The following is a 23,699-nucleotide window of genomic DNA, read 5'->3' as shown; positions in this document are numbered from 1 at the left end:
CCCTTGTGATATAAATATGAGTGAGTGTGTTTGAGGCCACATGTGTATTATTTGACATCAGGCTCTCGGTGTAGTAATGACGGCGCTTTAATTCGTTTCTGTTTTGGAATATGGTCTGTTACGAACACCAGACCCTGCGCAGCGCAGGAGGAAGAGGAGAGAACCACGCCCACCTCACCAAAAACCCACCAGTTCTCCCAGTTCACAACACTCTGGCCTGGAAAGGGGAGCATCTGAGGACCCGGAGATAAAATACGAGCTGTTGCAGACGCGCGACAGAACAAAACGGGCGCCTGACACCCTGGGGGTAGGTCGTGTCAGTCTGCAATGACAGCGCCACAAGCCTGGACACACACACACACACACACACACACACACACACACACACACACACGGTGATGGGGAGGAAGACTCCATAACGATGAAACACAGCAGTCACCCGACTCTCTCCTCTCCACTGAACCAAGTCACTTAGCAACACGCTGCAAACTCAAAAAGCAGCGCAGCCCACTCACAGTGACAACACACGCACGCGCACACACACACACACACACACACACACACACACACAATAAAATTAAATAAGCAGAAGAGGAAAGGAGAGTGGAAGAGAAAGTTGGCCGAACGGCACTCATAAATAGTCGTTGTTATTCACAATGCTGCCCTGACTAACATTGCTGCAGTCTCCTGTGTGTGTGTGTGTGTGTGTGTGTGTGTGTGTGTGTGTGTGTGTGTGTGTGGAGGAGAAGGGGAAGAGAGATACTGACAGACACCATGTTGAGAGGAGAGGAGAAGAAGGAGCGAGGGAAAGGGCATGAGGGGGTGGATGAGGAACCGGGAGGAAGGGGGCGGGAACTGAATACTGCAGAGGTGCTTTAGGCACGTTTTATTACTGAACACACACGCACACACACACACACACACACACACACACACACACACACACACACACCTTTCCCGCTCCCTGCGTGCTATTACTTGGTCAGACATTCATGGGTCTTGCTACCCAGTGTGACAGAAAAAAAAAAAGTGTTGCACAGTTACAAAAATACTGGGACTAAAAGGTCCATCTGACATCTGAAGGTTGTCAGCGAATAAAAAATGTTTTTAGTTAAAGGCGTGTCAATTATTCTTACTCCTAAAGCAGGGTCACTGCGGCCAGGGACAACAGCCCGGGACACTGGGCCCAGGGACACACACACCATTCACTCACACCTAGAGACAATTCAGAGTCTGCATGACTTTCAACGACGGGAGGAAACCGGAGAGCCCAGAGGAAGCCCACACAGGAAGAACATGGAACTCCACCCACACAACGCAGGAGAGGGGACTCTCCTTGAGGGACGTGGGCAACACGCTAAACATTTACATTTTACATTTACAGCATTTATCAGACGCCCTTATCCAGAGCAACTTACAGTCAGTAGTTACAGGGACAGTCCCCCCCCTGGAGACACAGTCCAAAAGTCTTTTTTCACGGCCACAGAGGGTGTGGCTTTTTGGTTTGATTAAGTGTGAAGAAGAAATCTGTGTGTCCCAAACCTGAAAAGACATCTCTCACACACACACACACACACACACACACACACACACACACACACACACACACACACCTGTGTTGCGCAAACCCTCTCAGCACGGCCCTGAGAAAGCAGGAGAAACGTTCCTGTTCCATCATCTGCTCAGTCAATCAGACTGGACATCGCTGACCACGAGCCTTAAATCATCATCATCATCACCGGACAGAAAGCGGCCGGCGGCAAAAAGATCATCGGTTCACACAACAGCCCCAGCAAACTTAATCAATACCGATAACAAGGAAACTACTCCATAGACGCTTCAATACAAACGAAGGACATTTTAAATTTGCAGCGGGTTGAATGTTCTCTTTAGGTTGTTCCAGGTAGTCTGCAACCTTCTCACTTAAATGAATGTCTGTGAATGTTCTTAGTTTATCGTCCTGCCCACCAACCCTGCCATAAACGGGAATAAAAAAAGGATAAAAACGCACACAATGCTGAATGAGTACTAGGACTGCAACTATCGAATATTTTTGGAATCAAGTAATCAGTCATTTTTTTCATCAATTAATCGAGTAATCAGATAACTCATACTTTTCCGTTTTTAAACAACTCTATCAATAGTGTGTTATGCAACATGAAAATCCTCTTAAAATGAGCAAGCAATTGGCTGTTATTACTCACAAAAAATCTTTTATTCACACTCAATACTTTTATTAGATCAAAGCTTAAAACCTTTGGGTTACTGGCTCCAGAACTAAGACCATTTAATCAATCTTTCTGTGAAACATTCATGATGTACATGGAAAAACATAGGTTAGCCTATTTGTCCTTAGTTTTATTTTAATTTAAAAAAGGGAAAAGGGGTGTACCCCCTGCTACAGCCCATCTGAGAATAAAGAGGAAAAAAACGATAAAAGGTACAAAATAGTCCAAAGAAAATATAAACAATTCAAGTATTACTAATAATCCAACTTAAAGAATACAGTTGAGATTCCAGTTGTATCCAGATGAGGAAGGTCGGTGGAATGCTTGTCTTAGTGAATGTGTGTGAAATGCATGTGCAAGCCTGCGCCGCTGTGATGTACAACAAATGCTATAAACTCGGCCAAAAGTAAATCTATATTCTATGTATGAATGTAGATTTGTCCATCTGTTGCATTTATTATTACTACCTAATGTATGGGGAAGGTGTGTTTTGAGTGTGTGTGTGTGTGTGTGTGTGTGAGGGAGAGATGAGGAGGGACTAATTACATGACGGAGATCTCATGCCTTATCTTGCCTCGTCACTATCGACTCTTAACACAAATAATTACAAATAATGTACGTTCTAAGAAGCGCTCATGTTAGTTAGCAATCGTAAAAGTACGATACCTTGTAGAAGCTCCGAGTCGCTTGGAGAAGTGCAGTTTACGTGAGGATTTGTTCGGTTAAGGTGCTCTAGTTTTGACGAAGTACTTTTATGGTAATACAGGTCCGTTTTACAGTGTTTACACCGCACTACGTTGTCCACGCAGCGTAAAATAGTCCCACATTTCAGACATTTTATGCCTTTTCCGCCATTGCCATAGAGCTCAAAATAAATCGCGTGTCGGTTAAACCAGTCCGTGTAGAACAACGATTCCGGAGCTCCGCGGGAGCGATACGATGATAGATGGACTTTGGTGACGAATTAAACGAAGCCTCGAGACAAAGAATTTTCCTCGAACATTTTTTGTGATCGAATCGTTCGAATAATCGTTTCAGCCCTAATGAGAACATAATCTGCGCAAGGGTGAAGAAAACAAGTTGAAAAGCGAGGTGGTGAGCGTACTGGTATTAACTGCGCTGTGACGTCCGGCTCTATAGCTCATTTAGTAGCCGTCCCTAGTAGTTAAAACTGCCCGTTTATGCAACTTGGGACTCTTTGTTCAGGAAAACTGCTGAATTTTGATAAGCGCCTGATCATTAATAGGAAAGAATGTTGTTTTGGCGGCTTTCTTGTGCTTCTTGACCGTCCCCGACTCGGCGGTGTTCAGCTGCTTATAATAACGGCGTGGAAGGTAAAGTGGGCTCGTAAGTGGCCTCCATGGGGGTCTTGCTGAGGTTGCACACACAGCCATGACCGGACGCTTCTCACCATCACCGGGTCTCCGTCAGCAGAACCTCACAGACAAAACCACACAAAGTCCCCACAGCTGCAGCCTGAGCTTGTTTGTTGGACAAAAGCCCAACGTCCTCATAATAATTTAAAAAGCGGGTCTCTCTTAACCTCCGACCTCAGGCTGATTGAGCGTGACCTTCGACCCAGCAGGAGATAGTCGCTCGCTGTTTCCTGTCTCAGTGGCACAACAGTAAACGAATGGAGTTAAACGTTTGGAACGGGTTCGGAGAGAAAAGTGAATACAGTGCAGTCAAGGTTAAAAACAAGTTCTTTCAAAGACGCGAGGGAAGTAAAAAAAAAAAAAAAAAAAGCTTTTAATTGCGCTCCTTCCCATTCGAAGACGCGCTGGAGAGGATGTCGGCAGCAGGGCTCACGCATCGGGACGGCTCCGGCGGAGAAAAGTAAGAGCGAAACCCGCGTTCCGCATCAGGAGAAATGAGGAGCGGGCAGACGGCCGAGCGCTCGCTGGAACTAACATCCTGACCTGAGAAGAAACGACGCCGAGCGAGAGGAAGATGGAAGAGAACCACACGGAAATCCATCCTGGCCAACTGCGAGGGAACTGGGCCGCGTGTTTTAAATAAACTGCACGCAATACAACTAAAATAAGAATTTTTCTGGTTATTGGGTGGCACCGAAGTAGCTCCAGCACTGGAACTAGCCAGAGGACACGCAATAACATAATAACATACGCAGGGAGCTCCATGAAATCAAGGCTTTCTTCATAATATCAGAAGTGTCACTAAATCAAAAAAAAAACCGACAGCCTAAACGGCGGCGGAGCGAGCGGTGTAGGGGGAAGACGAGAGATTACTGCGGTTTATCTCCACCTGCCAGCCGACGCACGTCGTGGGAGTTCTGGTGACCTTCAGCACAGGAGCACCAACACAAACACGCCACCGCCGCGGCCGCCGCCTCCCTCCTTCTTCTGGAAAGGTTTATTACGAATCTGAAGCCTGCCTTATTTCAGATGATCCAGTGGCGCAATAGGTTAGTGCGTGGTACCTTTAAAACAGTTTCTGATGAGCTATGCCGAGGTTGTGAGTTCGAGCCTCACCTGGAGCAACATATCTTTGACCTTATTTCATTTCATCATGTCTGAGGGACGTTGAGCTTTCTTTGAAGGGCCAGTGGTGGCCTAGCGGTTAAGGAAGCGGCCCCGTAATCAGAAGGTTGCCAGTTCGAATCCCGATCCGCCGAGGTGCCACTGAGCAAAGCACCGTCCCCACACACTGCTCCCCACCCACTGCTCACCAAGGGTGATGGTTAAATGCAGAGGACACACCATTCACTGTGTGCACCGTGTGCTGTGCTGCAGTGTCTCACAAGTGACAATCACTTCACTTTTTTTTTTCCTTCTCAAGAGTAGTCATAAATAAATAAATCTCGATAGTTCAGAACATTATCATTACAGTAGTGTCTACGAGTTATAAAAAAAAAAAAAAAAAAAAAAAAAAAAAAAAAAAGTTCATATAAGTTTAATACAATTATGTGAGTCTAAAAAGTTTTGTTTTGTTCAAATTCTCACAAAAATGAATGTTTGTAGTGATGTTACTTGTGCAATTATGTAATTGTTGATGTTGTAAATGTGAAAGTGATTGTTTTTAGTGAAAAGTGTCCCCTGTATTGTGGCATCACCCTTGGTGAGCAGCATGTGGGGACGGGACCTTCATCAAGTGGCTCGGGATTTGAACCAGCAACCTTCTGATTACGGGTCCGTTTCCTTAACCGCTGCAACTACAGCAAATAAAATGATTTAATTTAAATTTACTTTTAAAAATATGCATGCCCAGTGGATTGAAAAGTGCAGTATTTCCTCTGCTATCACTTTGAAATGAGAGTTTCTCCTCAGCCTCAGATGTTCCCAACATGCTCCACTCAGCAGGACTGAGCCCTCCTGGATTCAGCTCATTGGGTAGTTTGGTCGGGAGGTTACCCAGGGTCGTTTACAGGAGAGCGGTGGCAGGCCAAATCATGCAGTTCACCTCTGGTAACTGTGGAGGCATTAAAAGGAGAGCAGCGGGGCTTAAGGGGGCTTTCGTTCTTTAGGCGGCTAAATTATCAGCAGCCCACGTCCCGTTCACCCTGCTCCCCCTCTCGCTGCTCCCCGTCGCTCCAGCACTTAATCTCTCATCCAGCACGCCTCTGAGGAGCGGCTCGGACGGCCCAGTTAATAGAAGGTGGTGAGGGAGAGGGACGGGAATTCAGATCAGGCTTCTCAACAGGCTGTACACTAGACCTGGACCAACGCGGATTTCTACTGGAGGTGTGACTGGTCTCACGATTTGGTACGATTACGATTATCGATGCATCCCATCAAATTTTCTACATGGCCTCACGTCATGTTATCTCCCACAAGCGTACCTCCAATACACTCCAGCACTTTCACTCTTTATACATTGACTTCCACTCATTTGCACACCTTCACCCTACCTGTTACACATCCCCGTTAAAGACCTCAAGTGTAATATCTGGTTATGTTTGTAATATTTGCATATTGGTTCATTGTGTACTTGCAACATTTGCAACACTGTGGTCTGTTCAGTCGCTAAAAGCATTTCACTGCACATCATACCGTGTACGACCGTGTATGTGACCAAATCCGGCCTTTTTCTGCCGTTGGCGGGGTCAGGTTTTCCCACGCGGGCGGATGTGTTTGGATGGAGTAAATAAACGCTGTATGCAAGCTTAATTTCCGAATGTTACACAGCAACAAGCGGCGAGCGAACGCTGTAAAAACCCCGTACTCAGACCAGGCCGCCCGCCACAGAAGGTATGATGTTCTAGAAGTTGTGACGTGAGACATCCATGGACGATATGGCTGAGAAGAGCTCAGTGTACAGAATTATTTTCACCAGCGTGCGACGGATGAAAACGGACCCGTAAACAGAGCGCGTGGTTGTTGAGTGTTTAGTAACAGCTGGATCCGGAGGAACAGAATCCCAGCTGCGTTTCAACACGCCTACTCTGTGGATGCTACGGAGACCATGACGAAGGGTCTAATACGGGAAACAGACGAACGCGCTGCACGGCGGTCATCAGAAGCAGCTTCATAATTAGCATGAGTGACAGAAAGCGTGAAATATTTAGCTTTGTTTCTAATAACCTCATGTGTGTATTTTCATACTTTACTGAAACTGTGTCCAAAATGGCTGCCTTACCTCCCGCTGCAGGACCAGCTCCTTGGTGAACAGAGTGGCCTCCTCGCTGAAGGGCTCAGCCACCTGCGATCCACTGGCCGTGATCCTGGACGTGCGTGGACACTCGATCCCTACAGACACACGCGAGAAGACACGGCCAATCAGAGCAAAGCCAACCTGGACAGGCGCCGCCAAACAAAGCGGCGTCCAGATTACTGGAGGTCAAGACCGATATCGCGAAAGCCATTAGGAGCGACCCGGCTGACGGGCCGATCCGCTTTCATCAATATTCAGAAACTTGCAAAGAAGAAGAAAAAAAGGAAATAATAAAATGTCTTATTCGTCGGACAGGAATCCAATTCCAGTTTTAATTAAAATTCTTGAATCGACTGCGATAGTCGGCCGGCCACATTTGAATCACGCTATCTGGCCTATCGACGGGGGCTATTTAAGAAGGCAGCGAGCCCGGGCGTGGGCATCGCTAGCAGGGGACGTTCTGCAGGACGCCCCTCGCATGTGCACGCTATACTGCACTCTGTATGCAGAGATACGCTGCACTGCAGAGCTGCACGTGGGCCTTTGATGCCGCATGAAGCCCCTGCTTAGATCCAGCAGTCTCACACACACACACACACACACACACACACAGCCAGAACTGCATTCATAAAAACGTATTACGAGGGTGAATGCGGCTAACGAAAAAAATATATAACCCAACTGCCATCTATAGACTCATTAATGATAAAATCAGTCAACATTTAACCTGCATTAACATAATTAATAAACAGGAAGCTTTTTAAAGCAACTATTCTTCATGAAACTGAATGCAGCTGTGTGATTTGCAATACATCTATGAATATTTAATAGGGCTGTCACGGATAAAGCATTAACAATATTAATTAAGTTCAAATTTAAATCACATTAACATGTTATTAACCACTTAGCTTTATTAGGACTATTAACATTGTTCCAATAGCCATTATAGTACATATATAGTATTGATAATCAGCGATTAAACCTATTTCAGAGATCTTAAATGTAATAGTGTATGAATATTTTTGAGTCGGTGCAGGTGATTGATTTATGCAGAGGGGCAGGGCGGGGCTGGACGGCTGCCACCTTCAACCCACGCTAATAAAACCGCATTTATCCTCCACGCTGATCCATGCTCAACCGGGGGCTCGGCGGGTACGCGCTGGCGGAAGCGGGCGACGAGGTCAGAGCGGGGCCATAACTGCGCCATGATTGGCCGATAATAAACACGGCCGCACGGTAAAAAAAGGCTACTGCGGGCAGCGAAATGCAGGTCACGGACAGAGATGAATGTCCCTCGCACGTTCAAAAAGAGCGCGGCGGGGACGGGGGAATGTTGCTCAGACAGAATAAAACAATTCAATTACATCTTAATAGTCTGTAAATAGTCCCCAGATTACCATTTAAATTGCTTGTCCGGCTCGCACAGAGCAGGATGTGATTGTCAACAGCGCCACTGGGCGTATTTTCAGCGACTGGGATTCATTTAGCCAGAGTGGCACGAAGGAGGGTCGGAAAAAGGGGGGTGGAAAAAAATGACCCTAAATACACACTCACACACACTCAAATAAAAAGCTGCAGAGGACAAGGCTGACACCAGCGCTAAGTCCCGTCCCCCGTCAAGTCAGTACTTCTGTAACTCAAAACACTGAGACTCAACATCCAACCAAAGACACTGCAGCATGTTCCACCTAAACCAACACACCAGCACCACTCAGTAGACACGTGCTGTATGTACGTCCTGGTCAGACCACTGGTCTCCTGGTTCATACGTGAGCGAGTTACTCACTAGGCTACTACCACCCTCCCACCAACCGGAAAAAGGTACCAAAGCATTCAGACTCCATCCCACAGGCCATCAGACGCCTGAACACTCAGGGACTCGCACACTCACACACACACAACCTCTGTTATATTGTATGATTATCTATCGGTAATGTTACCTATTAATGAATTTGCACTATTTTTACTTTGCACCTTCATTCTTCACTTCACCAGTTCAGCGCTGTCTGTCTGGTTGTTGTCTACATTGGTAAATGTTAGTCTGTGTCCCCTGTTTGTATTCTATGTAGCCGGAATCTTGATGTGGAACTCGGTCACGTCATGTCAGTACGTAACTAGTCGTTTAAAATGGTACGCGTAGCACCAGGTTGCGGAGCTGACATGACAATGAAAGATCAACTTGATATTAAGCATTTTACCTACACTGTGAACTAAGACACTCAAGCAGGTCAGAGTTCAGCACATAAATTGGTTATTGTTATAAAAAAGCAATTTGTTGAATAAAAAAGGAAACAGATTTCACCAAGTACACAGTCTCATTTACAATTCATTCAGAAATTGAGAAAACTGTCAACTTAAAATCCTAAATCATGCCATATGAGTACATCATTAAATTATTAGCATTCAGGATTCCCTAAACAAGACAAGCAAAAAATATATATTTTTAAATTATTTACTCCACAACGTACAATTTCTGTATAATGGCCTCAGAATCTCAAGTCGAATCTCACTGTACACCAAAGATGACCAAAACCAACAACCGTACTTGAAAACGAACCTTCCTTTGTCCGTTCGCCTTCCATAAGCGTCCACGGCTGTACAGTCAGGCCACCATCTCCACGCTCGAGCTCGTCAAGGTCAACATGAACACGTCTCCACGCAGCACAACGCGCTGGAAGCTCTTTGTGAAGTATTAGCCTTCAACGCTACCTTGAAGGGACCCTTGTAGCCATGCCATGCTTTTCACGCTCCTGGAGGTTATGGAGTATAAAAGGCCACGGCTCAGGCAATATTAATAATGATAATAATAATAATACAAGAACACGCCACCGCTTCAAACAGTCATTGCTTTTCTTTATACGCACTAAAATAAGCCCCGTGGCCAAGGTCACTGCATTATCAGAGCGATTGAGCATGGCCTGCGTTTGTGAATAATATTCTGAGAAGGAATGAATTAAAATGTTCAACCTTGCTGTCGTTCCACTAGATTTACATGCAACTCATATTCAATATGACAATCCGAACCCAAAGATGATGTACATCAGGAGGCAAAATCTCACTGACTGTAAACTCATTTATTTTCCTTTGTTCCCGTGGAATTTTTTATTTGACTTTTTTTAAGACTGACCGCATTCAGTTCATCATTTGACAGCATGATTGAATTATAGCTCATCCAACAAGCAAGCGTTCACAGCCACACAGATCAGCTCTCCAGTAACAGGGACGAAACAGGGACCACCACCCCTGCAGGTACCCCACTGTCTCCACTCAGTCTCATGCCATGCAGAAATTAGGCCAGGAGATTTAAACAGAAGGTACAATATACCGAACCGCTTGGGGTTCCAGAGTCTCATGACAACATTTTCAGAGCATCACTCTCTATCTGTGTGTGTGTGTGTGTGTGTGTGTGTGTGGTGTTCAGAGCCCAGATTCCAGTCAAGTTCAGACCATCACATCTAGGAGCAGACGGTAAACGAGGGTGATTTAATTAAATGTTTTACAGTGACATATCAGCCTTGGTGACCTGCAGTCTCCAAAGGGCCAATACTTCACGCTTCACCTGATAATGATTTTTAATGAAACATTTAAACGGCTGATCGCAGAGTCATGTGACCACGATCAACGTAATAAGGGGGAATCATATTTAACAGGGATGCATCAGAGCCACGATATCACTTTTCACACGCGCAAGAAATTTCCTAATAATTAGAATCCTTCATTGCAGCTCACCATGACTGTTTTAAAGTGCTGCCATTCAGAAGCGTTTCAAGTGCACTTACAGCAATCACGCGCACACACACACACAGTACAGAAAGTATTCAGACCCTCTTAAACTCAGATTTTTCACCATTAATGTACACACAGCACCCAATATTGACAGAAAAACACAGAATTGTTGATATTTTTGCAGATTTATTAACAACGAAAAATGGTCCTAGTATTCAGACCCCCACATATATATACACACACACACACACACTCTGTTCACCACTTTAGGCGACCTCGAGTGTGTACAGTGCCTGAGAATTAAAGTCTGAGATAAATAAAATTAAAAGGGCATTTTATGGAGATCAAGACGGGTGGGCAAACTGAGGCGTGAATGCTTCTTTGGTTCAATACAAGTCCTCAGTAAACACATGACTTATTTAAACACACACACACACACGTCATGAATACTGAAGATGTTTGTATTAGTAGTGTAAAGTCTGCATATCCCCATGAGGCAAAAATGGCAAAATAACATTTGTAATCTAAATCCAACTTAATTAATCCGTGTTTAAACACATCATGTCGTCTCAATAAATCCCGAACACTTAAAAGTTTTTTAATGGCTCTGATTTAGGTAAATACAGCATTCATCAAGTATATTGCAGGGTAAACCATAACCGAAGACCATGAACAAGTTCATATCATTACCCTGGCAGCTTTAATTACATAAACACACCAATTCCAAATTGTATTGTAACAAAAAGTTATTTCATTCCAGGTCCTGAGCTTATGATTAAAATAATAACACCACATTTTTTCTTATGTGACTTTTCTCCAGATCATGGCGCAATTCCGGGAATTATAACTCATACACACCACACGAGCAGACTGGACGATGTACCGTATCCAGACTTCCCAAAGAGCCCTGCACTATAAAACCCGAAATCGTGCGTCTGCAGGCCATGTCTGTGGCGCCGGAGCTCTTAGCTTCTTGCAGGAGTGCAGTCGCTCGCTCAGGTCCCTGGTATTAGTCCAGCGCGGACCCCAGAGGGCCCGAAATAACCTCCAGTCAGTCTCAGACGAAGGGATTTTTTTAGGATTACATAAGAACCCAGAACTCAGGCTGCTTTTCTGCACAACCCCACACACACACACACACACACGGAAGGAATTTACAGCTCAGACTGACAAGACTGTCCTCAGATCCTGTAAAAGAGACAATTTCCCTCCACCTCCATTTGGTAAGATTCTGAATTCAGACCAGAAATCCTTGAACCAATTAGAGGAAAGACTGAAGAAATGCAGCTGCTCCACTGTAATAAAAGCGTGTTGTAGGTGTATGGATCCACTACAGATGTTCAGGGTTCGGGCAGGAGAGCATGTCCTCCAGGGACAGAGACACACACACTCCAAGAAAGGCCAGAACCAACATCAGCTGCCGTGCAGCAGCAGAGGACGGACAGACACACACAGGCACATGCAAAGGCACGAGACGGAGTGTAAACACACACACACACACACACACACACACAGCACTGAGTCATTATCGTGCCACCCTCACCCTGCTGTGACAAACGTCATTTATTTATCTGCACTAATGGCATGAGACACCCTATCCATCAAACAGCGCTCATCCTAAAATGATTTAAATGCCTACGCATCTCCCTCGCCAAGCAAACAAACACACGGTCCCCGAATTTAAATTCAAAACGGTAAAGCTTAATACGCTATATTTATGATGGGTATTAAAAAATAAAGATCTATATTTTTGGTGGTGATGAAACAATATAAATGTCGATACTTAATTTGGGATAAAGATTAACGAACGATACGGACTTTTTCATAGTAAGTCTGTCTTGCTTGTGACGTGTTAGTTAGAGAGACGATACGAGACCTCCACAGCTCAGGAGGGAGTTAAAAAGGTTTTCGGTTTTATTATTTTACTGGTCTAAAGGGATGATGAGAGTTTACCGGAGGCCAGAGCGAGGCAGCGTTCCCTCGCGCAGTCGGCCAGAGATGCGCCGTATCAAACGCTCCTCACAAGCACGGCTGCCCGTCAGAATGAAGGAAGTCTGCTCGGTCGCTTCAAACCACAGAGAAAAGGGGAGGGTGTATATTACCAAAAAAAGCGATTGGATACGGGTTCTTCAGACCAATAAAGTTCACCGGATTCTTGTTTTCACCGCCCTGCAGGATGATGCTGGCAAATCAGAACTGTTCAATAAAAGTGCTGATAATGTTTTTGCATATTAGGGTTGGTAGCGAGTCGTGAAACGATTACCGTAAATTACGGACTATAAGCTGCTACTTTCTCACATTTTGAGAACTGTGGCTTTTACAACGACGTGGCTAATTCATGGATTTTTATAGGCTAACTAGATAATCCAGAGCGTTGATGCGCCGTTGTGAACTGCCTTTACGGGGAAACGGCACTAGGGGGCTATGATCACAATGTCCTCTAACATCTGGCTCCGTTAATTTTTCATGCTTCAACAGGGACACCTGCGGCTTATGTATGTGCAATTAAAAATGTGTAGGTGCATCTATACAGGTACGCCCTATAGTCCAGAATGTATAATAGAGTTTATGTTTGTGCAGTGAACCAGCAGTATTATGAGCAGAAGGAATGGAGGAGACGGGCTGATAGTATCCTAGTGGGTGAGACACTCGCCTATGAACCAGAAGGCTAGAAGACCCAGGTTCGAACCCCACTTACTACCATCGTGGCCCTGAACAGGACACTTAACCTTGAGTGTCTCCAGGGGGGGACTGTCCCTGTAACTACTGACTAAGTCGCTCTGGATAAGGGCGCCTGGTAAATACAGTAAATGTAAATGTGGGGCCTTGCAATCAGTGTTGCCAGACAGGGTGAGTTTCAACTTGATATCTGTTTATTGAGAAGAGGTTTGGCGCTTACGTACGTCCCATAGTTAAGGAGGTTAAAATCAAATCTGTTTTTGCCAGGTTTGCATGCGTTTTGGGACTAAAACAAAACCACAGATCTGGCAACACCGCTTGAGCCACGTTAAGAGAAGGAGTCCAGAACTCAACATACAGGGAGTGCAGAATTATTAGGCAAATGAGTATTTTGTCCACATCATCCTCTTCATGCATGTTGTCTTACTCCAACCTGTATAGGCTCGAAAGCCTACTACCAATTAAGCATATTAGGTGATGTGCATCTCTGTAATGAGAAGGGGTGTGGTCTAATGACATCAACACCCTATATCAGGTGTGCATAATAATTAGGCAACTTCCTTTCCTTTGGCAAAATGGGTCAAAAGAAGGACTTGACAGGCTCAGAAAAGTCAAAAATAGTGAGATATCTTGCAGAGGGATGCAGCACTCTTAAAATTGCAAAGCTTCTGAAGCGTGATCATCGAACAATCAAGCTTTTCATTCAAAATAGTCAACAGGGTCGCAAGAAGCGTGTGGAAAAACCAAGGCGCAAAATAACTGCCCATGAACTGAGAAAAGTCAAGCGTGCAGCTGCCAAGATGCCACTTGCCACCAGTTTGGCCATATTTCAGAGCTGCAGCATCACTGGAGTGCCCAAAAGCACAAGGTGTGCAATACTCAGAGACATGGCCAAGGTAAAAAAGGCTGAAAGACGACCACCACTGAACAAGACACACAAGCTGAAACGTCAAGACTGGGCCAAGAAATAGCTCAAGACTGATTTTTCTAAGGTTTTATGGACTGATGAAATGAGAGTGAGTCTTGATGGGCCAGATGGATGGGTCCGTGGCTGGATTGGTAAAGGGCAGAGAGCTCCAGTCCGACTCAGATGCCAGCAAGGTGGAGGTGGAGTACTGGTTTGGGCTGGTATCATCAAAGATGAGCTTGTGGGGCCTTTTCGGGTTGAGGATGGAGTCAAGCTCAACTCCCAGTCCTACTGCCAGTTTCTGGTACAGGAAGAAGTCTGCATCCTTCAAGAAAAACATGATTTTCATGCAGGACAATGCTCCATCACACACGTCCAAGTACTCCACAGCGTGGCTGGCAAGAAAGGGTATAAAAGAAGAAAAACTAATGACATGGCCTCCTTGTTCACCTGATCTGAACCCCATTGAGAACCTGTGGTCCATCATTTAATGTGAGATTTACAAGGAGAGAAAACAGTACACCTCTCTGAACAGTGTCTGGGAGGCTGTGGTTGCTGCTGCACGCAATGTTGATGGTGAACAGATCAAAACACTGACAGAATCCATGGATGGCAGGCTTTTGAGTGTCCTTGCAAAGAAAGGTGGCTATATTGGTCGCTGATTTGTTTTTGTTTTGTTTTTGAATGTCAGAAATGTATATTTGTGAATGTGGAGATGTTATATTGGTTTCACTGGTAAAAATAAATTATTGAAATGGGTATATATTTGTTTTTTGTTAAGTTGCCTAATAATTATGCACAGTAATAGTCACCTGCACACACAGATATCCCCCTAAAATAGCTAAAAATAAAAACAATCTAAAAACTACTTCCAAAAACATTCAGCTTTGATATGAATGAGTTTTTTGGGTTCATTGAGAACATGGTTGTTGTTCAATAATAAAATTATTCCTCAAAAATACAACTTGCCTAATAATTCTGCACTCCCTGTACATACAGATAACCTGCAAGCACTGACTTCTTATATCTACTTCCTGTAAATCCTCACGACTGGTTTACTAATTTACCACAAATCATTAAACAGGGCAGGGTAATTGAAACTTTAAAATATGACTCTCACACACACACTAAATTCAGATTAAAAAATATATATACAAGAAATGGCCATTTTGATTATGAGGAACTGGAAGGCTTAATCAATTCTCAACACAAGTCATAGAACTCTTCTTTATTTAAATATTAAAAACAACTGAACAGTTAATTACAATGGCTTAATGATTAAACCATGCAATCACAAACAAAAGAATAAAAAAAATTAAATTCCACACAAACACCTACAACGTGTAAGTGTAAAGATTATGACGATGAAGCCTTCTGCAAAGAACCCTGTATGAAAGATACAATAGACCCACATTGCAAAGAAAATCAGAACCATGGATAGCTCCTTTCAAAACAAATTTAGTGAAAGGTTTAGAAAAGGGAGGAGCCACTATGCATGATTGACAGCTGTCATACAACCCCCCTCATGTCAATAATCTCCTCAGTTTCCCTCCATTCTCTACACTTATAATACCCGCTGTACACAAACACCCACGCCCACCTCCAACATGCAGGTTATCAGGCGCTTTAATCCCAGCGAACGTGACCACGCCCACTACCAACCCCAACATGCAGATTATCAGGCGCTTTAATTCCAGTCAACGTGACCACGCCCACTACCAACACCAACATGCAGGTTATCAGGCACTTTAATTCCAGTCAACGTGACCACGCCCACTACCGACACCAACATGCAGGTTATCAGGCGCTTTAATTCCAGTCAACATGACCACGCCCACTACCAACACCAACATGCAGGTTATCAGGCGCTTTAATTTCTAGTGAATGTGACCACGGCCACTACCAACACCAACATGCAGGTTATCAGGCGCTTTAATTCCAGTCAACGTGACCACGCCCACTACCAACACCAACATGCAGATTATCAGGCGCTTTAATTTCTAGTGAACGTGACCACGCCCACTACCAACACCAACATGCAGGTTATCAGGCGCTTTAATTCCAGTCAACGTGACCACGCCCACTACCGACACCAACATGCAGGTTATCAGGCACTTTAATTATAGTGAACGTGACCACGCCCACTACCAACACCAACATGCAGGTTATCAGGCGCTTTAATTCCAGTCAACATGACCACACCCACTACCAACACCAACATGCAGGTTATCAGACGCTTTAATTCCAGTGAATGTGACCACGCCCACTACCAACACCAACATGCAGGGTATCAGGCGCTTTAATTCCAGTCAACGTGACCACGCCCACTACCAACACCAACAAGCAGGTTATCAGGCGCTTTAATTCCAGTCAACGTGACCACGCCCACTACCAACACCAACATGCAGGTTATCAGGCGCTTTAATTTCTAGTGAACGTGACCACGCCCACTACCAACACCAACATGCAGGTTATCAGGCGCTTTAATTCCAGTCAACGTGACCACGCCCACTACCAACATGCAGGTTATCAGGCGCTTTAATTCCAGTCAACGTGACCACGCCCACTACCAACACCAACATGCAGGTTATCAGGCGCTTTAATTCCAGTCAACGTGACCACGCCCACTACCAACACCAACATGCAGGTTATCAGGCGCTTTAATTCCAGTCAACGTGACCACGCCCACTACCAACACCAACATGCAGATTATCAGGCGCTTTAATTCCAGTCAACGTGACCACGCCCACTACCAACACCAACATGCAGGTTATCAGTATTCCAGTGTTCTGATGGGGGATTTACTGAATTTTATGCCAGTTCTACATCTTAACAGCCGTCTGTACTACTGATAATCACAATTAGGATCCTTGTGGTGACAGTTTTAAGCAAAAAGAGAAATTGATATCGCTCTAATCTCAGCATGCCGTTATACTCCTACTCCACGATATTGTGCATCTGTTGTCATTTTTCACCTCCTTGTCCTACCCTGTGTGGTCGGGTTTTTGAGAGACTTTCATCCAAGGACAAAATTAACAAGCGCGGGGCCATTGTGGATGACTAACATCTCAGCGCCCCGCACCTCTCCATTCATGTGGAGTGTGGATGCGAGCAACACAAAAGCAGGACTTGTTTATGACTGCGGCAACCTTTGCCTTCCTCCATCCGTGGAAGCCACCGCCATGGCAACACTAATAGGAGTTCGGTGCACTGTAATGAAAGCCTGAGTGACTAAAAGCACAGATCTCCGTCTGCCTCTGTTTGTCTCACTCTTTTTTTACCCTCCGCGGGAGCTCAAGGCCTCGGCATTATCAGGCCCTTTCCACCATTGCAGGCCTCTGAATTGCACTAATTGGAAGTCTGCCTCTATGCTGACCCTCTCCCAAACACACACACACACACACACACACACACAGCAGCCATCAGCCATAAGCAAAAGCCAAAATACATCCAGACAATTGACTCGTGTACGTGTACTCACACACTCGTACTCCGTAGTTGAATAACGATGGACGCCCTGCTGCGTCTCTCCGCTTTTAGACCCTTTGACCTCCACGCTGTTTAAAAGGTGAAATTTGTGTCTCCTTATCAGCAAAAACTGTCATTTCTCGTGGAACTGACAAGGGACCGGAGGGCAAACAGTGACAGGGGAACGGTGGAAGAAGTGACAAGAAAACATGAGACCGGCCAGACAGACACCAGTACAGAGACCCGCTCCGACCCTAGTAGTCTCGCCACTATGGACCAGGACAACGTCCCACCACCTCAACAAATGATGCGGATCCCAGTCACCTTTCCAGGTTGACTCTCCACGATGGCTGCCAAAAGTTGTCAGGACCATTACGTTCTGTTCCATGTCTAATTAGAAGGTTGATGGTTCGAATTCAGATCCGCCAAGGTGCCACTGAGGTGCCACTGAGCAAAGCACCGTCCCCACACGCTGCTCCCCGGGCGCCTGTCATGGTGCCCACTGCTCACTCAGGGCGATGGTTAAATGCAGAGGACACGTTTCACTGTGTGCACCGTATGCTGTGCTGCTGTGTATCACAAGTGACAATCACTTCACTTTCTTTCACCAAGGGTGATGGTTAAATACAGAGGGCACGTTTCTGTGCTGCGCTGCAGTTTCTCACAATGACAATCACATCACTTCACTTTCCTCAATTTAAAGGTAGTCCAAAAGGTGACAATGCAACTACAGGATAAAATGCAACTACAGCGGCTGCTTCTTTCTGTGTTCCAGAATTTATTTATAAAATGCAGACAGAATCAGACACTCCATGTCACTACTTGGTAAGATTCAGATAACATTACTGCTTAAAAATCTTCTGAGAAAAAGGACACTTGGATAGCTTGGATCTGGGGAATATTTCTGCCACAAATGCAGCCCGTGTCTAAGAATCGGTTTATAATAAAACCACTGCAGCCAGCAAACCGCCCAGGAAGATTGACTACAACGTGGAAGTAGAATTTCGGGAACGTTTTCAGTCTGGGACTGAGCACGATCCCTGAACGGGAAACTGAGCCTCAGTGTTCCCTGGTCTGTAAAAGCGTAAACACACAAAGAAAGAAAGAAAATCCGACTGTAGCAGCGTGATGCATCAGAACCCCAAAATAGCGTTTTCCCTGCTGGAACCGTCGCTGCTCCACTTTTTGATTATATTCGCTGCTGGTCTTCATCTTTGTTCTTTGAACCAGTTTTAGATCCCAGACCAAAACCCCTGCTGGTGGTTATTACCGACCTCCACCAGTATTTGTCCAATTCATGAGGAAAGTGCTCCCTGGTCACGGACCAGGTTCGGAGCGGCCGCTGTAATCCCAGGGTGTGTCGCGGTGAAGACCTGCCGCTAAAACTGAGTTCGTGAGCGTGGCAGCGCGAGCCAATTCCAGCCCGAACGAGGCTGATTAAACACAGGCGCCGATCATTTGTATCAATCAGCGTTAATATCGTCCTAATACAACTCTAACGCACCGATATTAAAAAAGAACTGAGGGGGACGGAGGAGGAAAAATGGTACGTTAGAAAATAAAAAATGAACATCCAGCGTGCAATTTCCCCTGAAAAATGATTTCGGATCGAAAAAGAACTTTATCATGTACGTGCCAGATGTGAGTCATAATGAAGTTATTGGGATCTGGTAATAGAAAGGATTGAATAAAATTATTTGCTTTTTTTGGGGGTATGTGTGTGTGTGTGTGTGTATGTGTGTGTGAAGTGTAGTGATTGAGACTTGTGATACAGCAGCACAGCACACAGTGAAATGTGTCCTCTGCATTTAACCATCACCCTGAGTGAGCAGTGGGCACCATGACAGGCGCCCGGGGGGCAGTGTGAGGGGACGGTACTTTGCTCAGTGGCACCTCGGCGGATCGGGATTCGAACCGGCAACCTTCTGATTACGGGGCCACTTCCTTAACCGCTAGGCCACCACTGCCCCAATGTGTGGGTGTGTGTGTGTGTGTGTGTGTGTGTGTGTGTGTGTGTGACACTACCAAGAAAAAAATTAATAAAGTAAGATCCAGGGTAAGAACAGAAGGGAGGGGAAAAAATAAATTAGAAAACATAAATAAAGAAATTAATTAAATAAAAACATTAGTCTTAACCAGTTGAGAGATGGGGGAAGACATTAAGGAACAAATTAGCAAATTAATTAAAATATCCACAATAACAGGCACGCACAATTAAGCAGTGCTGATGCTGTAATAAATACGCGCGGCTTGACTGGGACGGATGGAGGGTTTTGCAGCGTTTGCGCGGGTTGAGAAGTAATGATGTCATGATGGAGAGGGATAACGACGCCTCCGCAACACACACACACACACACACACACACACACACACACACATATTATTCACAGACATGCAGTCACCATTTACACACAAACACTTTCTCTCGCCTTCTCTACTCAACAAGCCTCAACAGACAATCCTCCCACAGACATTCACACACACCTTATATTACAGTAACATCATAAATTCCTCTGTACTGTAGTAATAACAGTATTCATGATAATAACAGGGTTCTGACGTCTCATTTTGCGCATACAGTGCCAGCGCTGACGACAGCAGACGGTGACTCAGGTCAGTCATAAAATAATCGTCCTGCCACCTCATGTCATGTCTGAACGTCCCTCTGCTCATTGTAGAAGTCATCTACAATGAATCTTTGTTTTGCTGAGGGGGCTTACAAATTGGGTTTACAAATTGATTATCCAAAAGTCCAAAAAGGTTGTATTAATATTCAATCCACAATAAGGGCAACATGTTAATTATGAGCACAAGTTCAAGAAAAACATGCTTCTAAGACTTTTTTTTTTTCCCCTATAAAATGGAAAAATTTACTTCTCCAGCCCTTTGTACACTTTGTAACATGCATGTCTTGCATGTCCAGTCCTGTGTCTGGTTAACTTCTAAAAGTAAATGAACGGTGAACGAGGGGTTAAAGGAGGAAGTGATGGGGGGGGTGGTACTGACCAGCGAGGAGGAAGGTGATGAGGCAGGTCTCCTTGGGCATGTAGAGCTTCAGTCGGGAGCCGCTGAAGACGTGCTCCACCACGGCCTCGGAGCGGCCCGCCCTCTGCAGGAACGGCAGGAACTGTTTGGCCTTCTGGGTCTCCTGAAAGAAGGGCGAGAAGAACCGCATCAATAAAGCAGAGTCCGGGGCTGGTTTAATGCGCACCTAAGCGTGCGTTTAGTGCGCTTGAATCAAACTCAACTTCTTGGTACGGTTCGTTTCGTCTGGTGTGTAATTGTACTCGGGCGCGCACCAAATAAACCGCACAAAAAAGAGGCGGTCTCGATTCAAATCAATTCATTCAAATTAAAATTTTATTTGTCACATACATAGTCATATACGGTATGATATGCAGCGAAATGCTTTCATGAACTCCGCCCAGTAAGGACTGAACCAAAACAGGGCCAAATGCTATCACATGATTTGACAACGGTGAATTATGGGTAAGTTTCAATGTAGTCAACAGCAGATCTGCTTCCTGTATTTACTTTTGGTGTTTCCGTGGCGATACATCAGACCAATCAGCAGTGGGAAGAGGAAAATGATACAATGTTACAAACTCATCAACTGAATTGGACCCCAGCAAATGAACTAAGGTGGGAAAGAGTCCTAAAACTAGCAATCTGACGGTTCGGGACATGGGGGACTTTTTGTAGCTCACCTGTCCATCTGCAATTTTACAAGTGAAGGCGTCGCAGGCAAGAGGCACGGTCAGGCCAACAACCATGGCTTTTCTGGGGGGGGGGTGGGGGTTATGCTAATGATCATTACATTAGCTATCTCTGGACTAGACTAAGAGCCAGACACACACACAGCAGCAGCGAGCACCCAGACAACTGGCGCCACTCCTGAAATATTACCTATTCCACTCACAAGCACATTACGGAGTAATACGGTGCCTTATGGAGATGTCGAGGGGTGAGCGTTTGAAGCGGGAGTGCTGGTCATTTTTAGCCTCAATTTGAAATGCTTTCAGGGCAACAGACAAAAGAAACACACACACATCCTAAAGCCAATGCCAGTCCATTAGACAGTGGACAGGCCGTCCTGTAAACAGTAGATTTAAGATGGATGGAGACCGAGGGCGAGGGAGGAGAAGTGTAAGCGAGAGCCGTGAGAGTGGCGAGGGTCTCTGCTTATTAAGGCCTAAAGCAAGTTTATAGGCTTGGATCAAATTTAATCTTCATTTATTTGGCAGTCCAATCGAGATTCATTTCGAGAGCAGCGAGAGACATAAGAGAACCTGAGATAATCCTTGTGAGGACATGAAGTGCCTCCTAACATATAAAACACACAAACACACACTCTCTTACCCCAGAAATGTCAGCCACCCGGTGAATGGGGATTTCCTTCTTGCTGTGCAGCCCTTTACCGTTCTTGATGGCCCTGCAATCAATCACACTGCAGCGTTACAGCCCCACGTGGCGGAGTACAGGGTACACAGGGAAAATGCAGCAGGCCGCCACCCAAAAATAAATAGACTCCCCCACAATCTCCAGCCCATGCGTGCTTTAATTAAACATGACACGGACCTCATTTCTAAACTTGAGCAAGTAGTAATTACTAGTAAAAAGTCAGTGGAGGAGTGTGTGCCAAATATATCATTTTGTTATCATACTAATATAGTCATTAGATACGAGCAAAAAAAAAAACTGACCTCACAGGACGACTACGCTCTCTTTAAATAGAGCACGTGAAGTTCTCAGCAGGGGCGGGGGGCAGAGGAAGGCCACGCCCAGCAGCCTTCGCTGAGGTGCAAATTGGGCTGCGGGGGCGGCGGAGGTAGCGGGCATGGCTGCACCTCTCCCCGGAGCGCAGTATCGGCCTATAGCCGCCACCCCCAGTCTCTCATCTAATCTCACTCGGCGTGTGTGTGTGCGTGTGTGTGTGTGTGTGTGCGTGTGTGTGTGTGTGCGTGTGTGTGCGTGTGCGCGTGTGTGCGTGTGCGCGTGTGCGTGTGTGCGCGTGTGCGCGTGTGCGTGTGTGCGTGTGTGCGCGTGTGCGTGTGTGTGTGTATAAAGGTGCTAGCAGCATGACATTGCTCAGGGGGTACAGGGTAACGACCGGCAATCTCGACCGAAAATAAAACACACACACACACACACACACACACACACACAGCCCATCTGCAGAGGGTCTGCAGGGGAATCTTAAACGGGGGAAGAGGACGAGGGCAAGAGAGCACGGAGGAGGGAGACGGATGTGAAAAGCGCACAATTTATACAAAAAAAAAAAAAACATTTTTAAAAAAGATAAAACAGAAATAAGAAATCTTTTCTCTGCAAACCTGCATTATCATATTTGTGGACATATTGATAAATCTGCCGCATGAACATTTCCATCAAGATAACCTCGATGGAACAGAATATTCTGGGCCCGCGCAGGCACTACGGAGGACGCACAAGACCTTCCTCCAAATCCCAGACGGCGCCACGGCCATTATTTACCCCGGTGGGCTATTAATATGCAAATCGCGTGATGTCTGATTTACATAACTGCTAGCAGGAGTAATGCCGAGGTAACGCGCTGTGGGCGGATCTCCGTGGTCTTACCTGGCCTCTGCTGCCAGGAGCTCGTCATAGTGGGAGGAGCGCTGGTCGTCGTCCTGGCGATACCGGATCACCGTGGCGAGGCCTTTACTGACCAGGGCCTCGGCGATGTTTCTGCAGGACCAAGATCAACACGCAGAGCACAAGTTTTTTACAATTAACATAAACTTACAGTCGGTCTGCTTTGCTTTTAACGATGTTTCGCGATAAAAATACGCTAAATACGCCAAAGACTGGCGAGGGGAAAAGGCCCACGGTGACGGGGTGTAAATTCCGCCGCCGCGGCTCCGCAGATTGCGTTGCGCAGGGAGCGCCCAAAGACTGGGGCCGCCGCCAGTTCCGCGCAGCCTGCAGGCCTGTGTACCACCTGTTACCCATGATGCACCATGCTGCCAGGTCGGGACGGGTAATTAGCTCAACCCGAGGAGCGCGGGGACCTCATGCGTCGCGCCGTGGACTAACTAGACATCCGATTACAGAGATTT

The 23,699-nt window shown here is 45.7% G+C and overlaps 1 protein-coding gene across 1 annotated transcript in view; it reads right to left on the bottom strand.

Annotated features, from left to right (window-relative positions):
* The window catches only part of snd1 (staphylococcal nuclease and tudor domain containing 1), a 120,774-nt gene that overhangs the window by 69,510 nt on the left and 27,565 nt on the right, over positions 1 to 23,699 (bottom strand). The window contains exons 13-16 of the mRNA XM_028954212.1: positions 23,218 to 23,328; positions 21,979 to 22,051; positions 20,626 to 20,767; positions 6,825 to 6,934 (exon numbers count right to left, since the gene is read on the bottom strand). Of these exons, the coding sequence (XP_028810045.1) occupies positions 6,825 to 6,934; positions 20,626 to 20,767; positions 21,979 to 22,051; positions 23,218 to 23,328 (436 nt within the window). The remainder of the gene's footprint in view (positions 1 to 6,824; positions 6,935 to 20,625; positions 20,768 to 21,978; positions 22,052 to 23,217; positions 23,329 to 23,699) is intronic.

The sequence above is a fragment of the Denticeps clupeoides genome, chromosome 15 (assembly GCF_900700375.1).
Source record: "Denticeps clupeoides chromosome 15, fDenClu1.1, whole genome shotgun sequence".
NCBI lineage: Eukaryota > Metazoa > Chordata > Actinopteri > Clupeiformes > Denticipitidae > Denticeps > Denticeps clupeoides.
This window is presented reverse-complemented; position numbering and strand designations above follow the sequence as displayed.